This window comes from Canis aureus, chromosome 11, assembly GCF_053574225.1.
Source record: "Canis aureus isolate CA01 chromosome 11, VMU_Caureus_v.1.0, whole genome shotgun sequence".
NCBI classification, from domain to species: domain Eukaryota; kingdom Metazoa; phylum Chordata; class Mammalia; order Carnivora; family Canidae; genus Canis; species Canis aureus.
This window is the reverse complement of record NC_135621.1, coordinates 24,976,973-24,998,556: the sequence shown is the minus strand read 5'-3', so window position 1 is coordinate 24,998,556 and position 21,584 is coordinate 24,976,973. Positions and strand designations below refer to the sequence as shown.

Below are 21,584 nucleotides of genomic sequence, written 5' to 3'. Positions count from 1 at the left end.
CACGGCCCCATGGCTGCACAGCCGGAAGACCTCATGGGCCCGGGCTGCTGGGGAGGTCTGCACAATGCAGCTGCGGTGATGCCCAGGCAGCACAGAGCTTGGCCTTCACGTCCTTCTGGGGACACAGTAGTGTGGGGACTACCAGGCCTGTCTTGTCTCTGAGGAAACTGCCTAACACCAGCACCAAGCACTGAAAGGCGTCCAATAAAGCAGTTCTGCTCCTCTACCTTGGCCTTGGTACTTTTACATGTTCTCCTCTTTTCTTTCTCAGGGATTGCTTTCCAATAAAAAGCATACCCAGTGCCCTCAAGCCTCGCCTCGCAGCCTCTGTAGCTCCAATGCATACAGGACACTTCAAACCAGGGTCTTGTCCCATCCTCCAAAGACCCTGCCGGGTCAGCACCCCATCTCCACCTCGAGAGGTTCAGAGTAGTAGGGCTTCCCCACAGGGAGCATCACAGCTGGAGTCCCACCCGTCAGGTTGCCCTGGAGCCCAGGGGTTTGTCTCCACCTTTCAGTGTGAGCCACTCCCTGGTCTCCTGCTGGTGCCACAGACCACAGGCCAGGCCCTTCCAGGGGCCCTTCTAGGTCCCTTCTGCACCTCCTCCTTGTGGAGGGCGGTCTGGATGGGGCGGCGCTCAGACTGGGGCCACGTGGCTATCCTGGCCTCCTTCTCCATCTACTCTTTTTCTCATTCAACTTTCGCTTAAATAGGTCTCAAAGTACTGTGACAGATTTCTGTCCGAGTTGCTTCCATTAAACAGTATTGATTTAAAAAACTAATAACTTAAAACCGCCACTCTCCACTTTTAGCTCACTCTGCTGTAGCACACAGCCTGCCTCGGGGTTCCAGATCTTGTATTATCTTAAGCAAGATATACCTCTAAGTCTTTGCAAATGCCATTCCCTCTACCTGGAAGCCCCTCTCTCCTTGGCATGTGGGACCTGCTGCCCTAGGTCCAAACTCTGACCACCCCTCCTCTGAAGCCAGGGACCTTCACCTGCTGGGCTATCGCCAGGCTACTCCAGCACTCCAGCTGGCTGGAGTCCTCCCTCTGTGCCGCCCCAGGCTGGCCCGTGGTCCCACCCAGCGTCCAGAGGGCCAGCAGCCTCCTGACCACGAGGGTCCTCTGCTGGCTGTGATCCGGTGACCCAGTGAATACCCCGGGCAGAGGCAGAGACTGAGAATTTGGCACTCAGCCCGGTCAGACCTCCAGTCCACCTCGGGAATGGGCCTGTGAAGGATGGGGCCCCACTCTTCCTGGCCACAGCCGGCCCTCAGCCCAGAAAGGAAAACAGCTTCTCTGGTCACATCTACCCATCTGTGGCCCCACCTTGCCCCCACATAAAAACAGCAGGAACACTGACAGGCCCGGTGTAGTGGGTGGTGGGCGGGAGCTGGGAGGAATTCCACACAGAACCAACACCAGGAGCACAAACCAACCATTCAGGCCACCACCCAAATTCCCTGCCTGGACCCCGAGGCCCCCGGAATCAGATGTGGAGAAGGGTGTTTCCAGGGGCCGCCTGTCTCTGGGGTGGGGCGTGCCCGATCAGTGCAGGCAGTACTCACCATTGGAGCGGTGGATGCAGGTATGCTGGTTGTCGCTGAGGAAAAAGCCACTGTGGCACTGACACTCGTAGCTTCCCATGGCATTGACGCAGATCTGCTGGCAGCCACCATTGTTATCCTGACACTCGTCCACATCTGCAAGGGGAGAGAGAGAAGGGGACGAGAGAAATCACACCTGGTTCCAGAAGTGGGGTGCAATCAGCTGGTAGGGCATGGATGTGCTCAGCTTCCCCAGGCTGCACAGAAGGCACTGCATGGAGCCATACTACAGGAGTACTCCATGTAGATAGTTATGATGGGTGTAATGCTAGCTGACCCTTAATACCCTGTGTGACCCGCATTACTCTAAGTACCTGACCTGTATTAACTCCTTTAATCCTCACAGGAACCCTATGAATCAGATCCAGGCATTATCCCATTTTGTAGATGAGGAAACTGAGGTCCAGAAGGGTGAAGTCACCTGTCTGAGGTTCCACCTGGTGGTCTGACTCCTAAACTGTGATCTCACTGTTACTGCTTGACTCTTCCCCTCTAGGAAGATTGTGCAACCTGCACTGTCTAACCCCAACACACAGAACCTCGCCAACCAAACTCTAATGTCCTCTCTTTCTTCAATCACACCTCAGATTTATAACCAGTCACACAAGACCTGGCGGCTAGGGAGAGGCTAGAGGACAAGGCAGCCTGCCTTCTGCCTCGCAAATTGATTTCAAAAGTCTAGAGAATGGGGAAGTTTTTAAAAGGCCCTAACCTCTGGCTGCCAAGACAGCTGCAGAAAGTCGCCAAGTGGTCTTTCCCACTCTCTAGGAGAGACCAACCTCAGGGCCAACACTCATTTTTGACCAGAGGCTGCTGGCACAAAGGGTGCTATGGGTTGAAAAGAGTCTTTATGGAGTTCTGGTCTTCAACAGAACAGCATGTTTCAATTACCAAAGTCATAACCCCCTACGCTGTCAGTTTGTTTAATTAAAGAAGGGCTTCTTAAACCTTAATGTGCCCTGTCGGTATTGTCATTTTAATAGGCAAATACATGAAACCACAAAGGCAAGGTGAGCTACTGGCTGCTTCCAGCCAATCCCCTGACCTCCAACACACACAGAGACACACACACACAGACACATACACACACTTTGACAATAAGCTTTTTATATCATTCTTTTCAACACAGCCATCTTTTAGTTACTAGAGTCAAAAGGATGTGAAAATGTAAAGAAGCAGGCAGACTGACCTGCACTGAACCAGGAGAGGACTCATCTCTGGAACTGTGTCACCCGGGTCCCACTGAGGCTTAGGGCCAACAGGCCACTTCACCACCCAAGAGACCACATACTGCCTCTGAGGCCAATGCTGAGGCAGGCCATTATTCTCCAGCAAGCTCAAATGTCAGCTGTGTGGCAGCCAGGAGGGAGGCAGAGCTCTGAACTCTAATAGCCACCAACCGTTAGAGCTAAAATGGGGAAGGTGGCTCTTGCTGAGAAGAGACAGAGTGGGGTCCCAGGGGAGCTGGGAAGGCCAGCGAGGGATTATTCCGAAAACCTTTCTCCACTCAACAAAGTCTTACTTAGTGATGGCTCCCTAAAGGCTCAGTGCTAGTGTCACCCTTGCCAGGGGCACCTTCACTCCACCCCAGCAGTGTAGGTATCTGGGGGTCTGTCCCCTGCCTGCACTAGACCATGAGCAGCTCTAAGCCAGGCACCAAGTCCTGCTCACCCTACCAATTACAACGCAAAGCTGACATTCCTCGAGTGTTCATTATGTGTCAGGCATGGGGCGCACAAATACCAACTCACTCCATCCTTGTAGCAACCCTGAGTGACAGGTTGTGTTACGCCTTCATTTTACCAAGGGTACCAAGACACAGACAACCAAAGTAACTTGAGCAGAGTCACATAGCTGCTCAGAGCAAAGGCAGGACTTAAACCTACTGTCCACCTCCTGAGCACATGCCTTTGCACCAGCACTAAGCTGGCCAAGCCAGCCAGCACATTCAGACTAATGCTAGGAAGAACCAGCTCCTCTTAACATGAGCTTGAGCTGGGTGTCACCTGGAATGTGTTTGTGAACCCCAGATGTAACAAACACAAGGTCAGAGAAAGGCTGCCATGGGTAACACAGGGAATGTCCCAGAACACCTGAGGTCAGTCCCATCTCTATCCCAGTAACACCCCATAGAAGCACTTGTGCTGGCACACATGTAACAGTGAGATCCCCTCCTGGGACTCAGTTCAGGCCCCCTCAAATCACAGTCTTTGCTGTTCTTGCCATGGCTCTCAGATTCTTTGCTCTGGACCCAGCTTCCCCCCAGCTCTAGTAAAGGTTCAGTTGGTAAAACAAAGCAGATAGAGGTCCTTGAATGCTGAATTCATGGTGAAAACTCTGCTTCCACCCCACCGTGAATGAGCTCCCTGGTGCCACCCGTCTGGCCTGGCCCATCTCCTCCCTCCACTGAGAGCCAGGAACCAGAGGGCCATTGACGCTGCACGTCGACAGAACTTCAATGCGCTGGCAGAGTGGCTGGGCCTTGGGACAGCGCTGTTTACACTAGCAGGGAACAATGACTCTCAAACACTGATGAATAATTTGAAACAAATGCAAGGCCGTGTAAACATTTCTTTTCCCCACTCCCAAATGACAAAGCCCCAAGATTAAGCAGGAGGGAAGAGGAGGCCGCCCCTTCTGCACCCTTTTCCCACTGCGGTCCAAACACAGGCTTCCCTCAAGCTGGGCAGGAAACCACAGTCTCAGAAGCTCTTTGGGTAGCATGTGGCCATTAGCAACTTCTCTAGGGGCTAGATCAAGGGCCTGAGGCCCACTTCGTACCCACCCCACCCTGTGGCTCAGCCCTCCAAATGGCACTCATGGTGAAGTCTGGAGAGTGACCCACTGGAGGAGCTGTGTCCATGAGATGGCCACCCACTGGCCTAGGGCAGACTGGGTTCACCTGGACACAGCACTATGGGAAATACTTAGCACCCTAGCCCTCCTGAGGGGGGCAGCCCAGCACACATTGGTCCTTGGCCCCCGCAGGACTTAGAAGACTCTGCTATGAGAGGTAGCACATGGCAAGGAGGGGGCCTACACCTGGGAGTCAGGCAACCTGACTTCTGGCTCTGCTGTGGCCTGTGGCCTGTGGCAGGCGCTCAGGCAGTGTCTGCAGGAGGAACCGCAGACTGTGCCCTCCAGGAAGCCCTCCTGGAGCGCTGGAGGCACACGCGGCCCTCTTCCTTCTCTTCTGTACACTGACAGGCCCCTGTGTGGGAGTCCTGTCTCCCCACGCCCCCACCAGAGATTGGCATCAGGGTCGGCTGGGCAGGGCCAGCAGCCTTCCGTAAGTGGCAGCCTGTACAGAAATGACAGTACTACTCACTGCCAGCCAAGGTGCTCAGCGTCTGTCTTCACAGATCTGCACGAGAGCTCCACACTGAGGGCATGGTTCTCAGATGAGAGAACGGAGGCCCAGAGAGGGGAAGAGATATGCCTAATGCTTTAAAACAGGAAAAGAGTGATTCAAAGCCTGATGAGTCTGGATCCAAAGGCTTTTTCCTGCTCTTCTGTGATCTGGCTTCTCTCAACAAAGACGCTTCAAGCCCAGTCATGGTGATGAGAGTAGGTTCCCTGGCTATTTCTGCTTAACACACCACCCCTGACCTTACATGCTCGTGTCTCCAAAACACCCCCTCTCTGAAGTCTTCCTGGTCCCAGCGGAATTTGCTCACCCTCTATGCCCAGGCTTGCTCTGCCCTGGACCTCAGGCTTGATCATCCTGTCTCTGCTCTGGGCTGAGGCGAGAGCAGAGTATCCTTTATATGCCTGCACCTAGCTGATGGGCAGACTGGGTAGGTGCTCAAGTGTTGGCAGGATAAGCTGAATGGCACATATGTGCTTGTAACTGCTAGGGATGGGGTGCTTACTACCTACAATGCCAGTCCCTTGGAGCAGAGAGCTGTCCTGGTTCCTTCCAGGCACACAGAAGGGGCACATTCAAGTCCACAGCCTGCCACTTCTCCAGTAGCTGCATTTACCTCTGCTGTCCTCTGAACACACCCTCTTATCCACACTTGCCTTCATATGCACACGTGCACCTCCCCCTCCCTCCAGACAGAAGTCCTTGCCTTTGAAATTCACCCAAAATGTTTTTGTTCATTCATTCCCTCTAAAGGCACCGAGCACCTACTATGTGCCACACCTCCCAGGAGCTGCAGAGGGCACCAAAGTGAACACCTCTGGGTAAGTCCCTGTTCACTAAGCCACTGCTGTACCTGCTCTGAGTGCAGAGAACACTGGAGAGCTGGGCCGAGGAAGGCAGAGGGATTTGTGACGTGAGGCGGAAGAGGAAGAGGTGTTGTAGAGACAAAGTCTTGGGGAAGGGGCATGGCAGGGCACAGATGAGGGATAGCCTGTGACCCCTTGGGTGGAAGAGGAATTCCAGAAGCTTGGCGGCCTTCACATGCCCTGCTGAGGAGACCCCAAGGGCTCTCACAAACCCTGGCTCTGTCTGGGTCCCCTTGGCTCCCGTTCCCATCAGCACTGCAGGCAGAAGGGACAGTCCTTGGGGAAGAAGCCACAGCATCATCAACCACCACGGCCTCTGGCAAAGGCTGAGCCCATGTGCAGGGAGGACCCTGAGCAAGCCTGTTTCCAATTGTGCTTCATGATCCCTCAGTGGGCTCGAGATAGGATACGGGGTTCTCTGAATCCTGCTGGCAGCTCATGGTCCTTCATCTTCTTTTCTGGTCATAGCTGAAAGTTCCCAGAAGACACGGAAGCTCCTGGGCACAGGAACGTAGCTACAGAGCAGACAGGAGTTTCTGTGGGTGTGAGGGCAGGCTCTAGGCTCAGGTGGGAAACCCTCTTAACTGGCAAAAGAAGAACTGATGCATGTATCGTGGCAGCCAGCCCCCCAGTCCCAGCTCTGTGAGGGAGCTGTGTGGCCCTCTATCACGGCACCCTGGTTCAGCCAGGTCATTCTCTGGAAGGCCCCAGCCTGCAGCGGCGCCCCCCCACCAGAGAAGGTGCTCCCCTCTTTAACACACAAACACATCTTTGTGCTATGAGGACTAGGAGAGCCCCTAACTCTTTTAGGCTGGAGTGGGGGCAGCAGGCAAGGGTGCGGGGAGGGCAGCAGAGGCTGAATGGCAGCTGGTCATGGCCTCAGGGGGCCGCTGGCTGGTAGGGCTGTGGGACACCCTCAGGAACAAATCATCCGAGTGCAGTCGGGGATAAAACCCACGTGGCCCCCTGCTCTGCACAGGCTGCTCCCCAGCCTGAGGCCAACAGCTCAGGGAGGACAAGGTTGGAGGGAGACTAAGGTGCCAGAGGGGCCTCACTCCAGCCCTGCCCTTCCTCCACCTGCCAGCCACTCTGCCTGAGAAGCCCCCTCCTGTCTCCCACACCCACGCAGTCACCAAGGCTGTCGACTTCCTTACCACCTTGCCCATTTGTTTGCCTCCGCCACCACAGCACAGCCTTGGCCTGGTCTCAATTCCCGCCCGAAGGCACAGTCTACATGCTCCTCCCTGACCTCCGGGCCCCCAGCCACCCCTCCCAATCCCAGCGGCCGTGGTGACCACTCCAGTGGAAAGAGGAATGGCACCCTGGCACCAAAGACCAGCTCTAAACAGGATCTCTGGCGTCAGGTGCCCCCACCTTACACTATAGCACCTGACAGGAGGTCTGGATGCTGGGGTTGGAGGGGTGGGGACGGCCATCCGCCGGGACCCCCGCCCATCTCTGCTCAGCGTGCCCACCGCTCACGGGCACAGGCCACCCCCACCCCCCCGCCAGCCCTCCAGACCGTTGTCTGGGATGGGCCCATGCACTGTGATGGACACAGTTGTTTTCCAGCAAGGTTTCCAGAGCTGACACCGACGGGCCGTAGGTCGATTTGGTCCCGGAAGGCTGCTGCAGGCAGGCCTGTGGTTTGCCCACAGGGTTTGCTTTTTGGCCCAAGGTGCTAGTGTTTATTTTTATTAATAGCTGGCTGTTTATCCTGCTTTGGACCAAGAATCCAGGTTTGCAGTTATTTATAATAACTAAAAATTACTTCTGGATCCAGCTTTGCTTGCTTTGTTTCCCACGGACATTTCACGATTTGAAACAGAGACTCTGTGTTCTGCCTGTGGGCCCCACCCAGGTTTTCCTGGCTGCCAAGAGCCTACTATGTGTCAGACCCTGTGCCCACCCTGGCATCGGCATCGCAGATCATGCTAAGGGCCCGACAACAGAGGCAGAGGCCCCGCCCATCTCAGAAACCAAACTTGACCTCCGACCCTGACAGCTCCCTGCTGGTCCCTGAGGGCTGAGGCCCCAGCCCTCCCCTGGCCCCTTTCAGAAGGGAGGCTTAGGCAGAAAAGCCTCTTGGCTATCGAGCGGCTCTTGCAAAATTGCATTTGATGAGTTAAGTGTAAATAAATGAGAACCAGATGGATTAGATTTCGGGTAAAATACACATGGGTCTTAGAGCTTTGGGGCCTGGGTTCCTCCAGACCCAGGACACTCCCTGAGCCATCAGAGGTGCTGGCATAGGCTGGGGGACGTCTCCTGGGACCTGTCTGCTTCCTGGTCTGGGCATCAGCTGGGGCCTTCTCTGGGGCGCCTGACTCTCCAGCTGGTCAGCTGTATGCAGCCCTGCTCTGACACCGAGCCCCTCAGGCTGGGCCTGCGTCCAAGCTTAGGACTGGGAAATCAGGCATGTGAGTGGGGGGCTCGGCTTTCCAGACCTTCAAGCCCACTGCTCACACCCAGACCGGAGGAGCCAGCCCACGACAGCTCCACCGACGCTGCTGGCCTTGAAGGTCTGCTCAACTCATCCCTCACCTGGGCCCCACCTTCAATCCCAGCTGCTGCCTCGTGGTCCTCCACGGCTGGGGGAGCAGCACCGACCGTGTCTAAGGACCTGGAGATACTGCTGCTTGGCTCTTGCTGCTGGCCACTCCTGCTGACAACAGTTTCCATGAGGTCTCCCGGTGACAGCTACCCCTCCAGGCCTTGCCCTGCCAAGTCACACCAGCTGGGGTACAAGATTCGTGCATGACTTGCTGTGTGACCTTGGGCAGGTCACTTAATCATTTTGGATCTTGGCCTCCTTCTTTACAAAATAGGGATAACAAGTACCTTAAGTTGTTTTGGGAATTAAATAACGCAGTAAAGCCCTCAGCACAGTGCCTGGCACACACAGACCACCAACAGAGGTCACCAACCGTTGAGCAAAGCCACTCCAAGAGTTTCAGAGAATCACAGGTGTGAACTTGCCCCAGGGATGGTAAAGTCTCTTCCAAATTGGAAAAGAGACAACAAGCTGCATCCTAACGGAGCCCTCAGCTTGGCCTCAGCCTTCCAGTCTCCAAGCAGAGCAGCTTCAGCTTCTGGAACTGCTCGCTCCTGACATAGGTTCTGGCTAGCTCACCACCCTATGACTCTTCTCTGGAGGACCCCAGCCCATTGGGCACTTCATGAGGGCCCAGAACTGGACACAGAGCCGTGTGTGTGGCCTCCTGGGGGTGTGGGACAGCCCCACTCCCTGCACATGCTACCTCTTTTATTCTACACTTATGTTTAAAGGATTTTTTAAAAAAGATTTCTTTATTTATTTTACAGAGAAGAGCGGAGGGAAAGAAAGAATCTCAAGCAGACTCCTTGTTGAGTGTGGAGCCCGATGTGGGGTTCAATCTCATGACCCTGAGATCATGACCCGAGTCAAAACCAAGAGTCGGATGCGTAACCGGCTGAGCCACCCAGGCGCCTCTCCACTTATTCTTACTGAGATACGACTCATAGCCCATAAAATTCACCATCTTACAGGGTACATGTGTGGTTTCTAGTATGTTCACAAAGTGGTACGAACATCACCATGATCTAATTCCAGAACATTTCCATCACCCCAGAAAGAAACCCCATGCCTATAAACTGTCAATCCTAATTCTCCCCTCTGCCCGCTTCTGGCAACTACTGATCTACTTTCTGTGTCTATGGATGGGCCTGTTCTGGACATTTCCTATCAGTGGAGCCATACAGCATGTGTCCTCTGCATCTGGTTTCTCTCACATACCACGACATCCTCAAGGTTCATCCATGGTGGAGCACCTATCATCCATGTTTATGCCTGAATAATATCCTCCTGTATAGAGAGACCGCATTTTGTTTACCCATGCACGAGGCTGGTTTCCACTCTTTAGCTGCTGAGATAAATGCTGCTGCGAATGTCATGTTCAGGTTTAAATCCTCTTGGGCACATACCCAGGAGCACCATCATTGGGTCACATGATAGTTCCATGTTTAACTTTTGGAGGGGCTGTCAAACTGTTTTCCACAGTGGCTGCATCATTTCCTGTTCCCATCAGGGAACAAACACGAGGGCTCCAGAGTCTCCACACCCTTGCCAACACTTCTTGTTTCCCAGTTTTTAAATTATAGCCATCCTGTGGGTGTGAGGTGGTACTGCATGATGGTTTTGGTTCGCATTCCCCTGACTAATGGCATTGAGCATCTTTCCATGTGCTTTTTGTCCATTGTACGTCCTTTTTGGAGCAGTGTCTATTCAGATCCTTTGCCCCCTTTTACACTGGGCCACCTGTCTCTCTGCTGTTGAGTTCTGAGAGTCCTTCATGCATCCAGATATAAGACCTTCACCAGATACATGGTTGGCAAAGACTTTTGTATTCTGTGCAGCCTACCTCCTTTAAAGCAGCCTCGGGAAGCACTGTGCCCTGATAGCTGTGTACCTGCGGGTTCTATTCCTGGGAGATGGCACCATGTCCCATGGCTTTACCTGCCACCCACCTGCCAACGCTGCCAAAACTTGTAGGCCTGCCTGCTCCACCACCCTCAGGCTCAGACATCAGTGGCTGACCGCAAGCCTATACTTAGATGTCCAAAGGCATGACAAAGCTAACACAGCCCTTGCTGAACTCCTAATTCTAATCACCCTTGAGAAGAGAACAGAACCAAGCAAAGCCTGGCCCCACCCTCAGCCTTCTCTTGGTCAGTGGCAGCACAGTTCACAGCAGCTTTAGCAGTGATAGCTGGTATCAGTTGGGGTTCCTGTCTTCCCCACTCCCCAGATTGAATCCCTTAGCAGGTGCAGCGCCGTCAGCCCTGCCTGCAAATGCATCTCCTTGGCCCCACCCCTCAGGGGCTGGGTCCAACTCCTCTCCTCCTTGGCCTGGATTGCTGTGGTGGCATCCCCATGGGCCTCCCTCCTTCCACCCTGCTCCCGCCACCCCCACAACCACCTCTGAGACAGCCAGCTGCGCTGTTCCCCTGCCCAAAAGGCTCCAAAGGATTCCTCATTGGCTTCAGATAAAACGCAAACTGCCTTCCTTGGCCAACGAGGCCCAAGGGAACTGCTCTGTCCACACCTCCCACCAGCCTCCTCCCTGCTCAGCCAACTGCAGTGTACAGCGTCCCTGCTGCCCCTTAACCCCAGCTGTCCTGTTCCTGTTGGGAGGCCTTTGCACTTGCTGCTCCTCTGCCCAGAATGTTCTTCCTTGATCTTGGCCTGGCTGGTTCCTCCCTTACTCAGATCTCAGTGCTCATGTCACCTCCCTGAGCAGTGACCTGAAGTAGCAAGGTTGCTCTATCATTGCCCTGCCACATACCCAGCACTTCCATCCCCATCTCCCTGCTGTTTTCTCCGCTTGTTTCTCTGTCTCTCCAGAGAATCCAAAGTCCTTGAGAAGGAGGACCACGGCTGTCTTGAATGCTGCTGTGTATCTTAGTGTTTGAAATAGTGCATGAGGCACATAATCCATGTTTGTGGGCTGAGTAACTGATAGACAACTACAAAATGTGGTTGGGGATGGCAGCTCTGGCCTGGAGGCCTTGGCTCTAGGCCTGTCCCACAAGAGATGTCCTGTGTAGCCCTGAAGGGGCTGCCAGTGAGGCCCAGCACCAGGGTCCAGTCAAGGAAGGCAGCTCTGGGTGAGTGAGGAAAGTGAGTGCTGGCTTGTGGGCCCGGGAGGGCAGAGGCCATGGGCCCGTCAGGAGGGCGAATGAGGGTTGGTCAGAGAAGAGCTGTGTTCATTCATTCGCCTGCTTCAGCCCTGCCTGGGAGTGAGCCCCAGCGTAGGGGTGAGATCAACGTGGAAGAGGAGTGGATGTTCCTCAAATACTGGCAGCCTGTGAGCTTTGGTGCTCAATGAATGTGTGAAGCCACGCAGGACTCTTGGCAAGTCAGCCCAGCCCGAAGTGTCCTCCTGCTTTGTCAGGCTGTCACTGGTATGAGGACAAACATCTTCAGCTAAAGAAAAGCTGCTCTGAGTGAGCAGTGCTTTAGGAAATGGGTGGAGACGGTAGGAGTGAGGGGTTTGGAGGCAGTGGGATGCCCCCCTGAGTGATACTTCATTGATCTCCATCTAGGTCACTTCTGGCAAGACCAGCTTTTCCTTTAATCTCAAGCATGGTCAGGAGAAGAGGCTGAGGGAGATGAATAGGAGCCACGTTCCTCGGGCTCCTGCTCTGTGCCAGGCACGCTCATTCCAGTATCTCACTGAGCCGCAGCCCGAGGCAGTGGTGCTACAAAGTGGAGCTCTGAGGGGTGAGCGGCTTGCCCATGTCACAACACACAACTGCCCACACACAACACACACAGCCAGGGTGGGAACTGGGAAATTTCATCCTTCCACCCTCGGGCCTCTGACAGCACAGCTGGGAACACGATCCTGGTTGGACATCTGTGGGAGGCACCGGAATTTTTAAAAATTTCTTTTGCTGGGGATAAGAAGAGAGGACTGGGAAGAGGGAAGGGGAGGAAAACCAAACAAACAAATCATGGAACCAAAGTGAGAAGCTCTGAGAAAAGAAAGGGAGGAATGCTCTGACAGGATTCTTCATGAACATCCTCAGAAATAAAACAGGCCCCGCTGGACATGGCTGCCTCCGTGGGTCTGTGCGTGGGGCGGGTGGAATGAGAGGGGAGACATGCCACCAAACCGAGCATGGCCTAGGAGCCCCACACGCCACCTGGCCAATGCAGCCCTTCCTGCTGGACTCTGGCCAGGTCACATGGCTTACTCCCAGCATATGGGCTCCCAGCATACGTTTCCCGGTCTCAGCACTGCCTGGAATTCTGGACTGATTCTTCCCAATTAAACTCTATACTTTCTTCCACCTTCCAAAACTGTTGAGTATAAAAGCGAGGCCTCTTCCTCCTTGCCATCAGTGGCCCCCACGTGTGTCAACGTCACTCCGAGTTCTCTGTGCATGTGGGGCCCCCAGCAGGGCCCAGGCCCCCTGGCCTCCTCCCCCGGCTCCTTAACCGGGTTTGATGAGAGCTGGCCCCTGGGTGGGCCATGCACCACAATAGGATGAGAAGTGGTTTTGTGCCAACAGAGTTGATGCACTTCAGAAAGCGGCAGAGGGGCTGTAAGAGGGCAGACGTGGAGGGGTGAGTGTGGGTACCAGGGAGCTCTGAGGAAAAGAGGGCACGGGGGGTGGCTGAAGTACTGGGAAGGCCATGAAGCCTTCCTGTGGCCAACCCCACGCTTTCCACACCACTCATGGCCATTGCCTTTCTATGGGATCTCTCCCCTCAAGAACCTATCACAGGCATCTATTTTCTTTTTTCACGTGCCAATTTTCTCCTGGTGTAAACGGGTCACTCCACAGGTGACCTTTGCACCCTTTGCCAAAAGCTGAGTTAGGGGTTTTCCAGGACTCAGTGCTGGTGCGCTTCTCACCTGCTTCTGGTCCAGATGACAGGGTACCCCCATCCCAACCCTCGGCACACTCATCTCTCTTCTGCCCACTAATAAACGTCCCCCTGAGGGACATGGGGCACCAAGGCCCTTCCCACAGTAGGGATTATGGTCTTCAGGTAGGTTCCGGGAAGGACGACCCAGCTTTTCACTCTCACCACTCCCCCTGCTAGATCCCCTCTCTCTGCTGGTTCTGCCAGCCTGGAGTGGGGCTGCACCAGCCGCTGCCTCTCCTGAAGCCTCCTTCCTCTGGCCCACGCCTTCCCCCAGAGCAGAGCCTGCGCTCAGCCACATGCATCCGTCTACTCACTCACACAGGACAGCGGACATGAGGTCAAGGTTGCCCTCAGGGACCTGCCTGGCCAGCAGGGGACAGGAGAGGAGACATCTCTGCAGACTGACCACTGACTGGGGTCGGAAGGCTGTAGGACGAAGAGAGTGTGAGGGGTGAGAAGGCTCGAGAGGCCTCTCCCTCAGCCGTGTGAGGACAATGCAGGGAAAGGCATGTCTGGTAGCGGGATAAAGGTGTGTGTGCACGTGTGCATGCATGCAGTGAGGCTGGAGCAGCTGGGGGGTGCCCAGTGGCTGTGGAAGGGGGGCTGGGGGCCAGGCTGGAGTCCAGGCTGGCCCAACATGCAGCCAACGGTGACACTGCACACTTGCCTCCGTAGCGATGAAGCTCCAAGTCTCAGGCCTCAAGGGCACTGAGCAGACACCACCTGTTTATACGTTCCCGGCTTCTCTGCTACCTGGCCAAGACTCTCCCACATTTAGGCTTTGCACATGCTGCTCCCTCCTTCCCTCGCCCCACTGCCACCCCGACCTGGTGACCACGCCACCACCCCCGGCAGGATGAGCTGCCCCCCGTCCCCCATGCTGTGCTGGATATGGAAATAGGACTTTTAACTCTGCGTAGTGAGCACTGGGACTCTGGTTGGTCCAAATGCAGGGTGGGAGCCAAGTCCCCTGGAAGGGCCCGGGAAGATGTGCAGAAGGACGAACTGGGGTGCTTAGGGCAGGCAAGAGAGATAGCCAGCCCTCCAAGCTGAGGAAAGCAGGGGCGTGAGGTGCCCCAAGAGAGGCTTAATATACATGTGGAGCAAAGGCCAGGCTGGCATGACAGGGAGAGCCCAGATAGTGAGGGGCTGGCTGCCAGGCTGAGAAGGCGACTTGCCAATGGCAATAGAGGCCCCAGGAAATCCCACTCAGGGGGACCTCCATGAGAGTTTGTCCCAAATGACTGCACTGGTTTCTGACCCCTTGGTGGCCAGTGGGTGAGCTGGGGGAGGGCAAGTCAGCTTGTGGGATCATCGCCCCCCCCCCCCCCTTAAGGCAGCCTGTGAGGTTACTAAAGCCCCCAGACCAAGCAGCTGGGTGGCTGCCAAGGCTACCCTCTTCCCACAGACAGGCGTTCCAGCTGGGCACAAGGCGTCTCTGCCAGCCAGTCTATTTCCAGCTGCATGCGGTTGGGGTGAGATGGGTGACAGGGAGGGGTGGCGGAGCGGGTGCTACATGGGGCTGGCTGATGGCCACTATAAACAGCCAGGGCCAGGCCTGTTGGTGCTAGGGGAGTTGGGTCACTGCAACATCTGTCCAGATGCAGCCAGGCCCAACAAACATCCGGGGTGACCCTGAACACCATCAATGGCCCGGGCTGCTCCAAAATAAGTAAGCTAGTTGGCAGAGGAAGCACTGAACTAGAGACTAGAGATTCTGGGACCCTCGTATTTGTTAATTAATGCCCCCTTTTAGGCACATGGCTCATCTCTGGTTTGGGATATATATTTTGGTGGTAGGGTATTTTTAAAGTCTTCACAGGACACTTACTTTTTATTTATTTCTCAGAGTTCTGACCGAGCCCCTGGCACAGAGACTGCAAATAAGATGAAGGGAAGTGTCTGCTTGCCTGTCCCATCCTCTGCAGCAGGGTGTTTTTCTTTGCTGTTTATGGACTTGGCATGCTTTGCCCTGGGACAGGGCAAGACTTCTTCAAGCCACCAAATCAAGACAATCAACAGTGGGGCTGGCACAGGGGGAGCGAAAATGCAGCCCAGCCCTACCAACGGGAAGGGCAGCCTTGTCGGTGATGCAGACCCTGCCCTGAACATCCAACCAGAGGGAATTCAGGAAAGTAGAAAGCTGCACTGCTCCTGATGCCGACCGGGCACCCGGTGCTCTCACAAAGGCCACCTCACAGTATTTCTGTAGCCCTCTCCCTAGAGTGAGAGCAGACAGCTGGCCCCAAAATGCTAAGAAGGGAGGCAGGAGCCAAGGCTCCATGTGTTGATTTCCAAGTCCCCATCTCCCCTGGTCTGGAAGAGAGACTAGTGGGAGCCGAGCAGGGGGCTGGGGACATGGGGCGCTGCAGTCACATAGGCTTAGGACACCTCCGCAGGAGATCTCTAAGGACTGATGCTCGGCCCCCGTGGCAGGCTTGCACACCTACCACTGCCAAACCATGCTTCTCCGGATGGTCAGAATCAAACACTCTGCCCCATCCTCCAGCCACCTGCCATCCCTCCATCACACAGACGAGCCTGTGCTGGGCCTGTGGAAAGCGCAAAGTCAGGCTGGACCCTGGCCCTCCAGGAGCTCCTGAGGCAATAAGGGAGACCCCAGATGTCTAGTGACAAGCCTGGGGGCTACGGGCACCCAGGGGAAGAGTGTGCAACTCTAGGAAGGCCTTCTGAAGGGACTGATGCCTGAGCCGAGTCCCAAGGGTCACTGAGGAGTCAGCTGAACACACATCAGTGACGAGCACGGGGAGGGGTGGTTTGGGCAGAAGGAACAGCAGGTGTAAGGATGCTGCTGAGTGGGACAGGGTGGTACGTTTAGGGGAGTGAAAGCTGTTTGGCCTGCTGGAGATCTAGCTCTCTGTGTCTGGCAGAGACTACAAGGACCCGGCAAAGGGCTCGGCCCTGCGTCATGCCACTGACTCATCAAATCACAAGACACTCAGGGAAGAAGGGCTCTGACAGCACAACCACCAGGCTTGGGGTTCCCAACAGCTCTCTTGTACCCCAAGGGCCCTGCAGGGATGCGGTGGGCAGGAGCAGCGGGCGGAGGGTGCTCCTCCGAAGAAACTCTCATTTCCTGCCAGCCCTGCCTCCCATTTCAGCCACAGCAGCACAACCACTGCAGGGTTCTGCTTGAAGTTAAGTGTTCTGCTGTTAGTAATCTGAAAACCATAGTTGCATCCCATCCCCCCATCTCACATATGATGAGGAAACTGAGGCACAGAGAGGCAGAGAGTTTTCTAAGGTCCCCAGACAAGCGCATGGTCCAAAGGGCAGGACCTGGTGCACTGCTCCTCTACCCCAGCACCACCGGCACCTTTTGCAGTCCCACACCCCTCCCTGTCCCTATCCTGTGCTGGCTGCCTGTGGGAGGCCACCCTGAAAACTCCACTGGGTCCCAATCAATCTCCCTTCCCACCGCCCACCCCAGGATCTCCCTGGTCCCTCAGTGATCTGGGGAAAGCAGGAAGCCCCCATAAAGACGCACAAGCATCTAGTGATTTTCTTTTTCTCAGGCCAACCAGATGCACAGTTGTAAGAAGCATAATGGGACGGAGAAGCGGGCCAATCCCTCCACCCAGCTGTGTGCACAATGCCTGGAGGTGGGGGGGGGAGGGGCGGGGCTCAGGTAAAGAGAGCAGGAAAAAAACCTCTGGAGTTTACCTTAGAAAACACTTGTGTTTATGGAGTGAGTATACGACTGTCCGAAGCGGTTTAGTCTTACAGTGAAATGGTTGGCATTTTTTTCCCAGCAAGAAACGCATCTGAGCTGTTGGAAGTATAAAGACAAATAAACAGAGGCAGCTAGAGCCTTCATTAGGGGTTTGAGGGAGCAACACATTGTCTCCAGCTGTCTTCCAGGATGAGAGGGGGTGCCTTCAAAAGGGCCCAGGCAGTGTGACCCTTTCATCCTACCAGGGACAGCCCAGCCCACTGTCCCGAGCCACTGGCACCCGCGGTGACTTCCCCTATGTGTGCAGCTGGGTCCCTCGGCCCCCTCAGAGTCCCCTGAGCTCCTCTCCTTCTCCTCTTGAGCCTCTGCTTGGCAGCCTGCAGTGTCATCTGTGCATCCATGTACTCATCTGACCCCAATGGATAGGGAAAAGAGGCGACATGTATCCAAGGTCACAAAATGATCATGGGGCAGAGCTGGGCTTAGAAACCCTCATGCCACATGACCCCGTGTCACCAGCGCCACAATCTGTGCAAGAAGGGGAGAGCTTTCTGACCCCAAGAGGGCGGTAAGTGGTGGCTCATTTGGCAGGAGCACCATGTGGAATGTGAGGGGCATCCCCAAGGGGCTTCACGCACAGCCCAGGCCCCAGGCCCAACTCCTGCATCTTTGCCAGCTCAGAAAGTACATCTATTGTCTTTACAATGTACTTTGACTTTCCATACTAGGAATGAGTGAAAATTAGGTAAGTCACATCTGTTGAGCCCTTGGTATGTGCTTTACAAAGCTCGTCTCATTCCGTGTCTGCAACGCCCCTGTCAGATAAGCACTGTGATTAGCCCTATGTTACAGATGAGGATGCAGAGGCCCAGAGAAGTGAAGGTACTTGCTCAAGGTCACACACAAGTAAGTAAGCGACAGACCCAGGATTCACAGCTAGGCAGGCTGATTCCCTGTCCTTCAGGGCTGGGACTGTGTCCTAATTGTGAGCTCAGGGCAGGTGCTCGTGAAAACTTTATGAAATGAATGAATGTCGAGAGCTCCAGCTTCATTGCCATCTAGAAGTTCCAGACTCTCATGCTCCCCTCACCCCCCAGACCTGACAACTCTTCTTTCATTGAACCCATCAGCAATTTGGGTGGACTCTGCTTTCAAAATATATTCTGAATTCAACCACTTCTCATCATCTCTGCCACTGGCACCCTGGACTGAGAGCCACCATCATCTCTGACCCAGACCACCACAGTGGTCTCTGCCTCTTTCTACCACATTCTCTACTTAGCAGACAGAAAGCAAATCCTTTTAAGTTAAAATGTCAATCAGATTACATCAATTCCTACTCAAAATTTCCCATGGCTCTAGCTAATTTAGATACATTTCCAAGTCCCTTGTAGAACCTGTAAGGCCCTGTGTACCTCCTGACCTCATCTCCAGTCCTCCTCCCTCACACCCGGGCCTTCAGGCACACTGACCTGCTCCCAAACTCACCTACCATGTCCCCACCTGGCTGGTCCTCTCCCTTCTGCCTGGAGGGAAGATTCTTCCTATTATTTTCTAATGGCAGCTTCCTGGCCCCCGTGTCCCCCTCTGCTCGAATGTGGGTGAACCTTTGTAACCATTTTGATGCTAGACAGTAAAACTTCCATGGATGTAGCCACCATGCCGCAAGGAAGCCCATACCCACCCGTGTGGAAAGACCACTTGTGGAGGCCACCCCAAGTGTCCTGGCCAACAGCCAACATCAACCACCAGACATCAGCAAAGAAGCCTCTAGGTGATTCCAGCCTGGCCATCAAGTCACCACAGCCTTTGCGTCTTCCCACTGAGGCCCCCCCACATGATGGAGCAGGTGGAGATGAGCCGTCCCTGCCATGCCCCATCTGAACTCCTGACCCATAGAAGCCAAAAGCGGACTAAAATAGTCATTTGTGCACTGAGTGCAGGATGGTTATTTGTGCAGCACTAGAAACTAGACCACTATCCCATCCAGTGCACCAACCTTCTGGTGGATGATCATTTTCCATCACGTTGTTATATTCTTTTTCACTGGAGATGCCCTGGCTGAACTTACCTTCCTGAGTTACATGTTGGCATGTTTACAGTCTGCGTAAGTTCACATGTGTGCGTGCATTGTGGCTTTTGCTCACCACTCCCGGGTTTCTTCAGCACTTGAAACCACATCTGGCACACGGCTGGTGCTCTGCACAATTTTTTGGAATAAACAAATGGGTAACCACAAGGCAGAAGGCTTTGGTGTTGCTGCTATCACAGCCTTCGACCTACCCTTATAGCGGTGAATATTTCTGCCTTTCTTATGTTCCTAGGAGTCCTAGCAGAGATGCCCCTCGATCTTTGCCAGGAGGCCCACACGGCAGTTCGAAGGCCCAGGTGATGAGGCACTTTTACAGATTTGCTTATTTTTTCATTTTGCAAAAATGTATCGTATGCCTATGATATGCTAGACATCGCACCAGGCTCCGAGGAGGAAGACGACGGGATAAAGAAAACAACTTCTGCTTTCAGGGGAAGAAGAAAGCTACAGGAGTGGTGCATACGACCTGCTCACAGATGACTTCAGGGCAAAGGCAGGTGAGTGACAGGAAGGACCCTACTGGGTCCTCACTGGGGGAGGGGTCACAAGGGCACAGCTGGGAACAGCAAGGTTGTGCAGAAGGATTCCATGAGTTTAAGGAAGGCTGGACCAGAAGGTAGGAGTTGACACAGGTGAGAGGCGAGGGGGGAAAGGCTGACGGAGCCCTGCGGAGATGCCTCATGAGCCAGTGAGCAGACACACTGGGAGCCACGAGAGAAAGTTCTGAAAGAACAGGAGTAAGACCATGTTCTGAGAGAGAAATTCAAGGGTGACACAAAGCTCATCCACAGGCAGCAGGCTCCTGCCTTGGCAAGGGGAGGCAGTACAGGCTTTGGGGTGGAGGTGCCCTTGGGGTGAACTCTCTGGAGCCGGGGGCTCCCTCCTGCCCCCTGGCGTGTCACCCACCTGCCTGGCTTGGCAGATGCTAGGATTTCTGGATGTCCTCCATGACTCCCCCAACTCACCAGGGGTGCATCCCTAAGACCCCAGGGAAGGAAGCCAGCCCGTCCCTGAACCTGGCCAGCCTCCTGGAGCTGGTGATATTCCAGGCACCGTGTGGCAGGGGAGGATCAGTGATTTACAGGCTTGAGCTCGCAAATGGTCCCAGCTCTGCCACTTACTGGGTGGCCTTGCTGGTGTGCTCTGAGCCTTGGTTTCCTCATTCATAAAAAGGTGCCACCAATGGCTTCTGCCGCTGGATGCTGCAAGGACCAAGAGAATGTGAACATAGCATCTTAGACAACTCCTGGCATGGGGCAGAGCCTCCAGCACAGTTCCCTGGTCTTGCCCAAGTACAACTGCCTGCCTAGCACAAGGCCAGGCACACATAGTAGGTGCTCAATGAGCACTGCCAGGAAGGAAGTACTCTGATTAATAAAATAACTTTTTTGCGGGACCTGGCTACAGACGACTTCTCTTCATCAGGGAAGAAAAGTGCTGAGAAGCTAGTTCAAAATTCAAACTGTGAGCAACTTGAGAAACATATTTTGCAGTAAGTCAAGGTAAAGATTGGGGTCGAAGAAAACATCTGGCTAAGTGAACTAATGGCTTTAGCGAAAAGGACCCTTGCTTTGTGGAGACGGGAAAAAATTATCCACTGCTGGTTTTAATTTAAGATGAAAAAAATCTTATTCTATTAGCTTAAATATTGCTCTTATGTCCAATTGCATGGAGTTTGGAATAATATTTTTCAAACAGAACTACTGCTATTTCAAGTAATTACAATGCTAAAAGCAGTCATTTGGGGTTGAGCAAGGATCGCATCATGGTTTCAATTCCCTCTGGTGTCATTTTCTGTTATATTTGAGAAATTCCTCAATAAAGATGTCAAATAGAGAGAGGGTTTTGCTCCCCAGAGGCCAGATTTGGCCACCCTCCCAGGCAAGCCATCTCCACAAGAAAATAACGTTTGCTCAAAAGAAAAGGTTCAACTGTGAAAACTCAGGCAAGAAAGTAACCCTGAAGCCGTCAGCCTCATTTCTGCTAATTAACTCAGAATGCTTTTTGTACTCTGTTGATCAGGGTTTAGGCCAGCCATCATCCCAGACAAATTCAGTAGTGGCTGAGAGAGGAATGTTACAGCCAGACAAGACTCCTGACCCGTACTCCTGACCTGGTACTCCTGGAGACCAAAAAACAGGGGATGGAAATGGGCTTCACTGTCCCTGATGGGTGATGGGCTGTGAGTGGGGCTCCCAATAACAGACCAGAAATGGTCAAGACTGTGCAAAGCAGCCAAGAACAGAGAACCTTCCAACAACTCTGTCAGTCTCCATGGCCATTGAGCACTCACCGGGGGCAGGCTCTGTGCTGGAAGCTTCACTGGGAAGCACGAACACAATTCCCACTGAGATCAAGCAGGTAATTAAATACCCAAAGTTGCTGATTGTGAGCAATAGGGCGTGGTGAGGATTGCAGCAAACAGGAAGTACATCCCGAAGAGGCCAGCTGCAGCACAGCTCCTGTCAGTTGCCCTAGTACCACACTGAGACGTGGGCAAGAGATGCCCCTGCCCCGGGGCCACATGCTTTGTTGG

General features: G+C 54.1%; 1 protein-coding gene across 4 annotated transcripts in view; it reads right to left on the bottom strand.

Annotated features, from left to right (window-relative positions):
* Nucleotides 1-21,584, bottom strand: part of SCUBE1 (signal peptide, CUB domain and EGF like domain containing 1) — a 135,390-nt gene that overhangs the window by 83,835 nt on the left and 29,971 nt on the right. For all 4 annotated transcript variants that reach the window (XM_077914200.1, XM_077914202.1, XM_077914203.1 and 1 more), the window contains one exon: nucleotides 1,574-1,708. In XM_077914200.1, coding sequence (XP_077770326.1) covers nucleotides 1,574-1,708 — 135 coding nt within the window. The remainder of the gene's footprint in view (nucleotides 1-1,573; nucleotides 1,709-21,584) is intronic.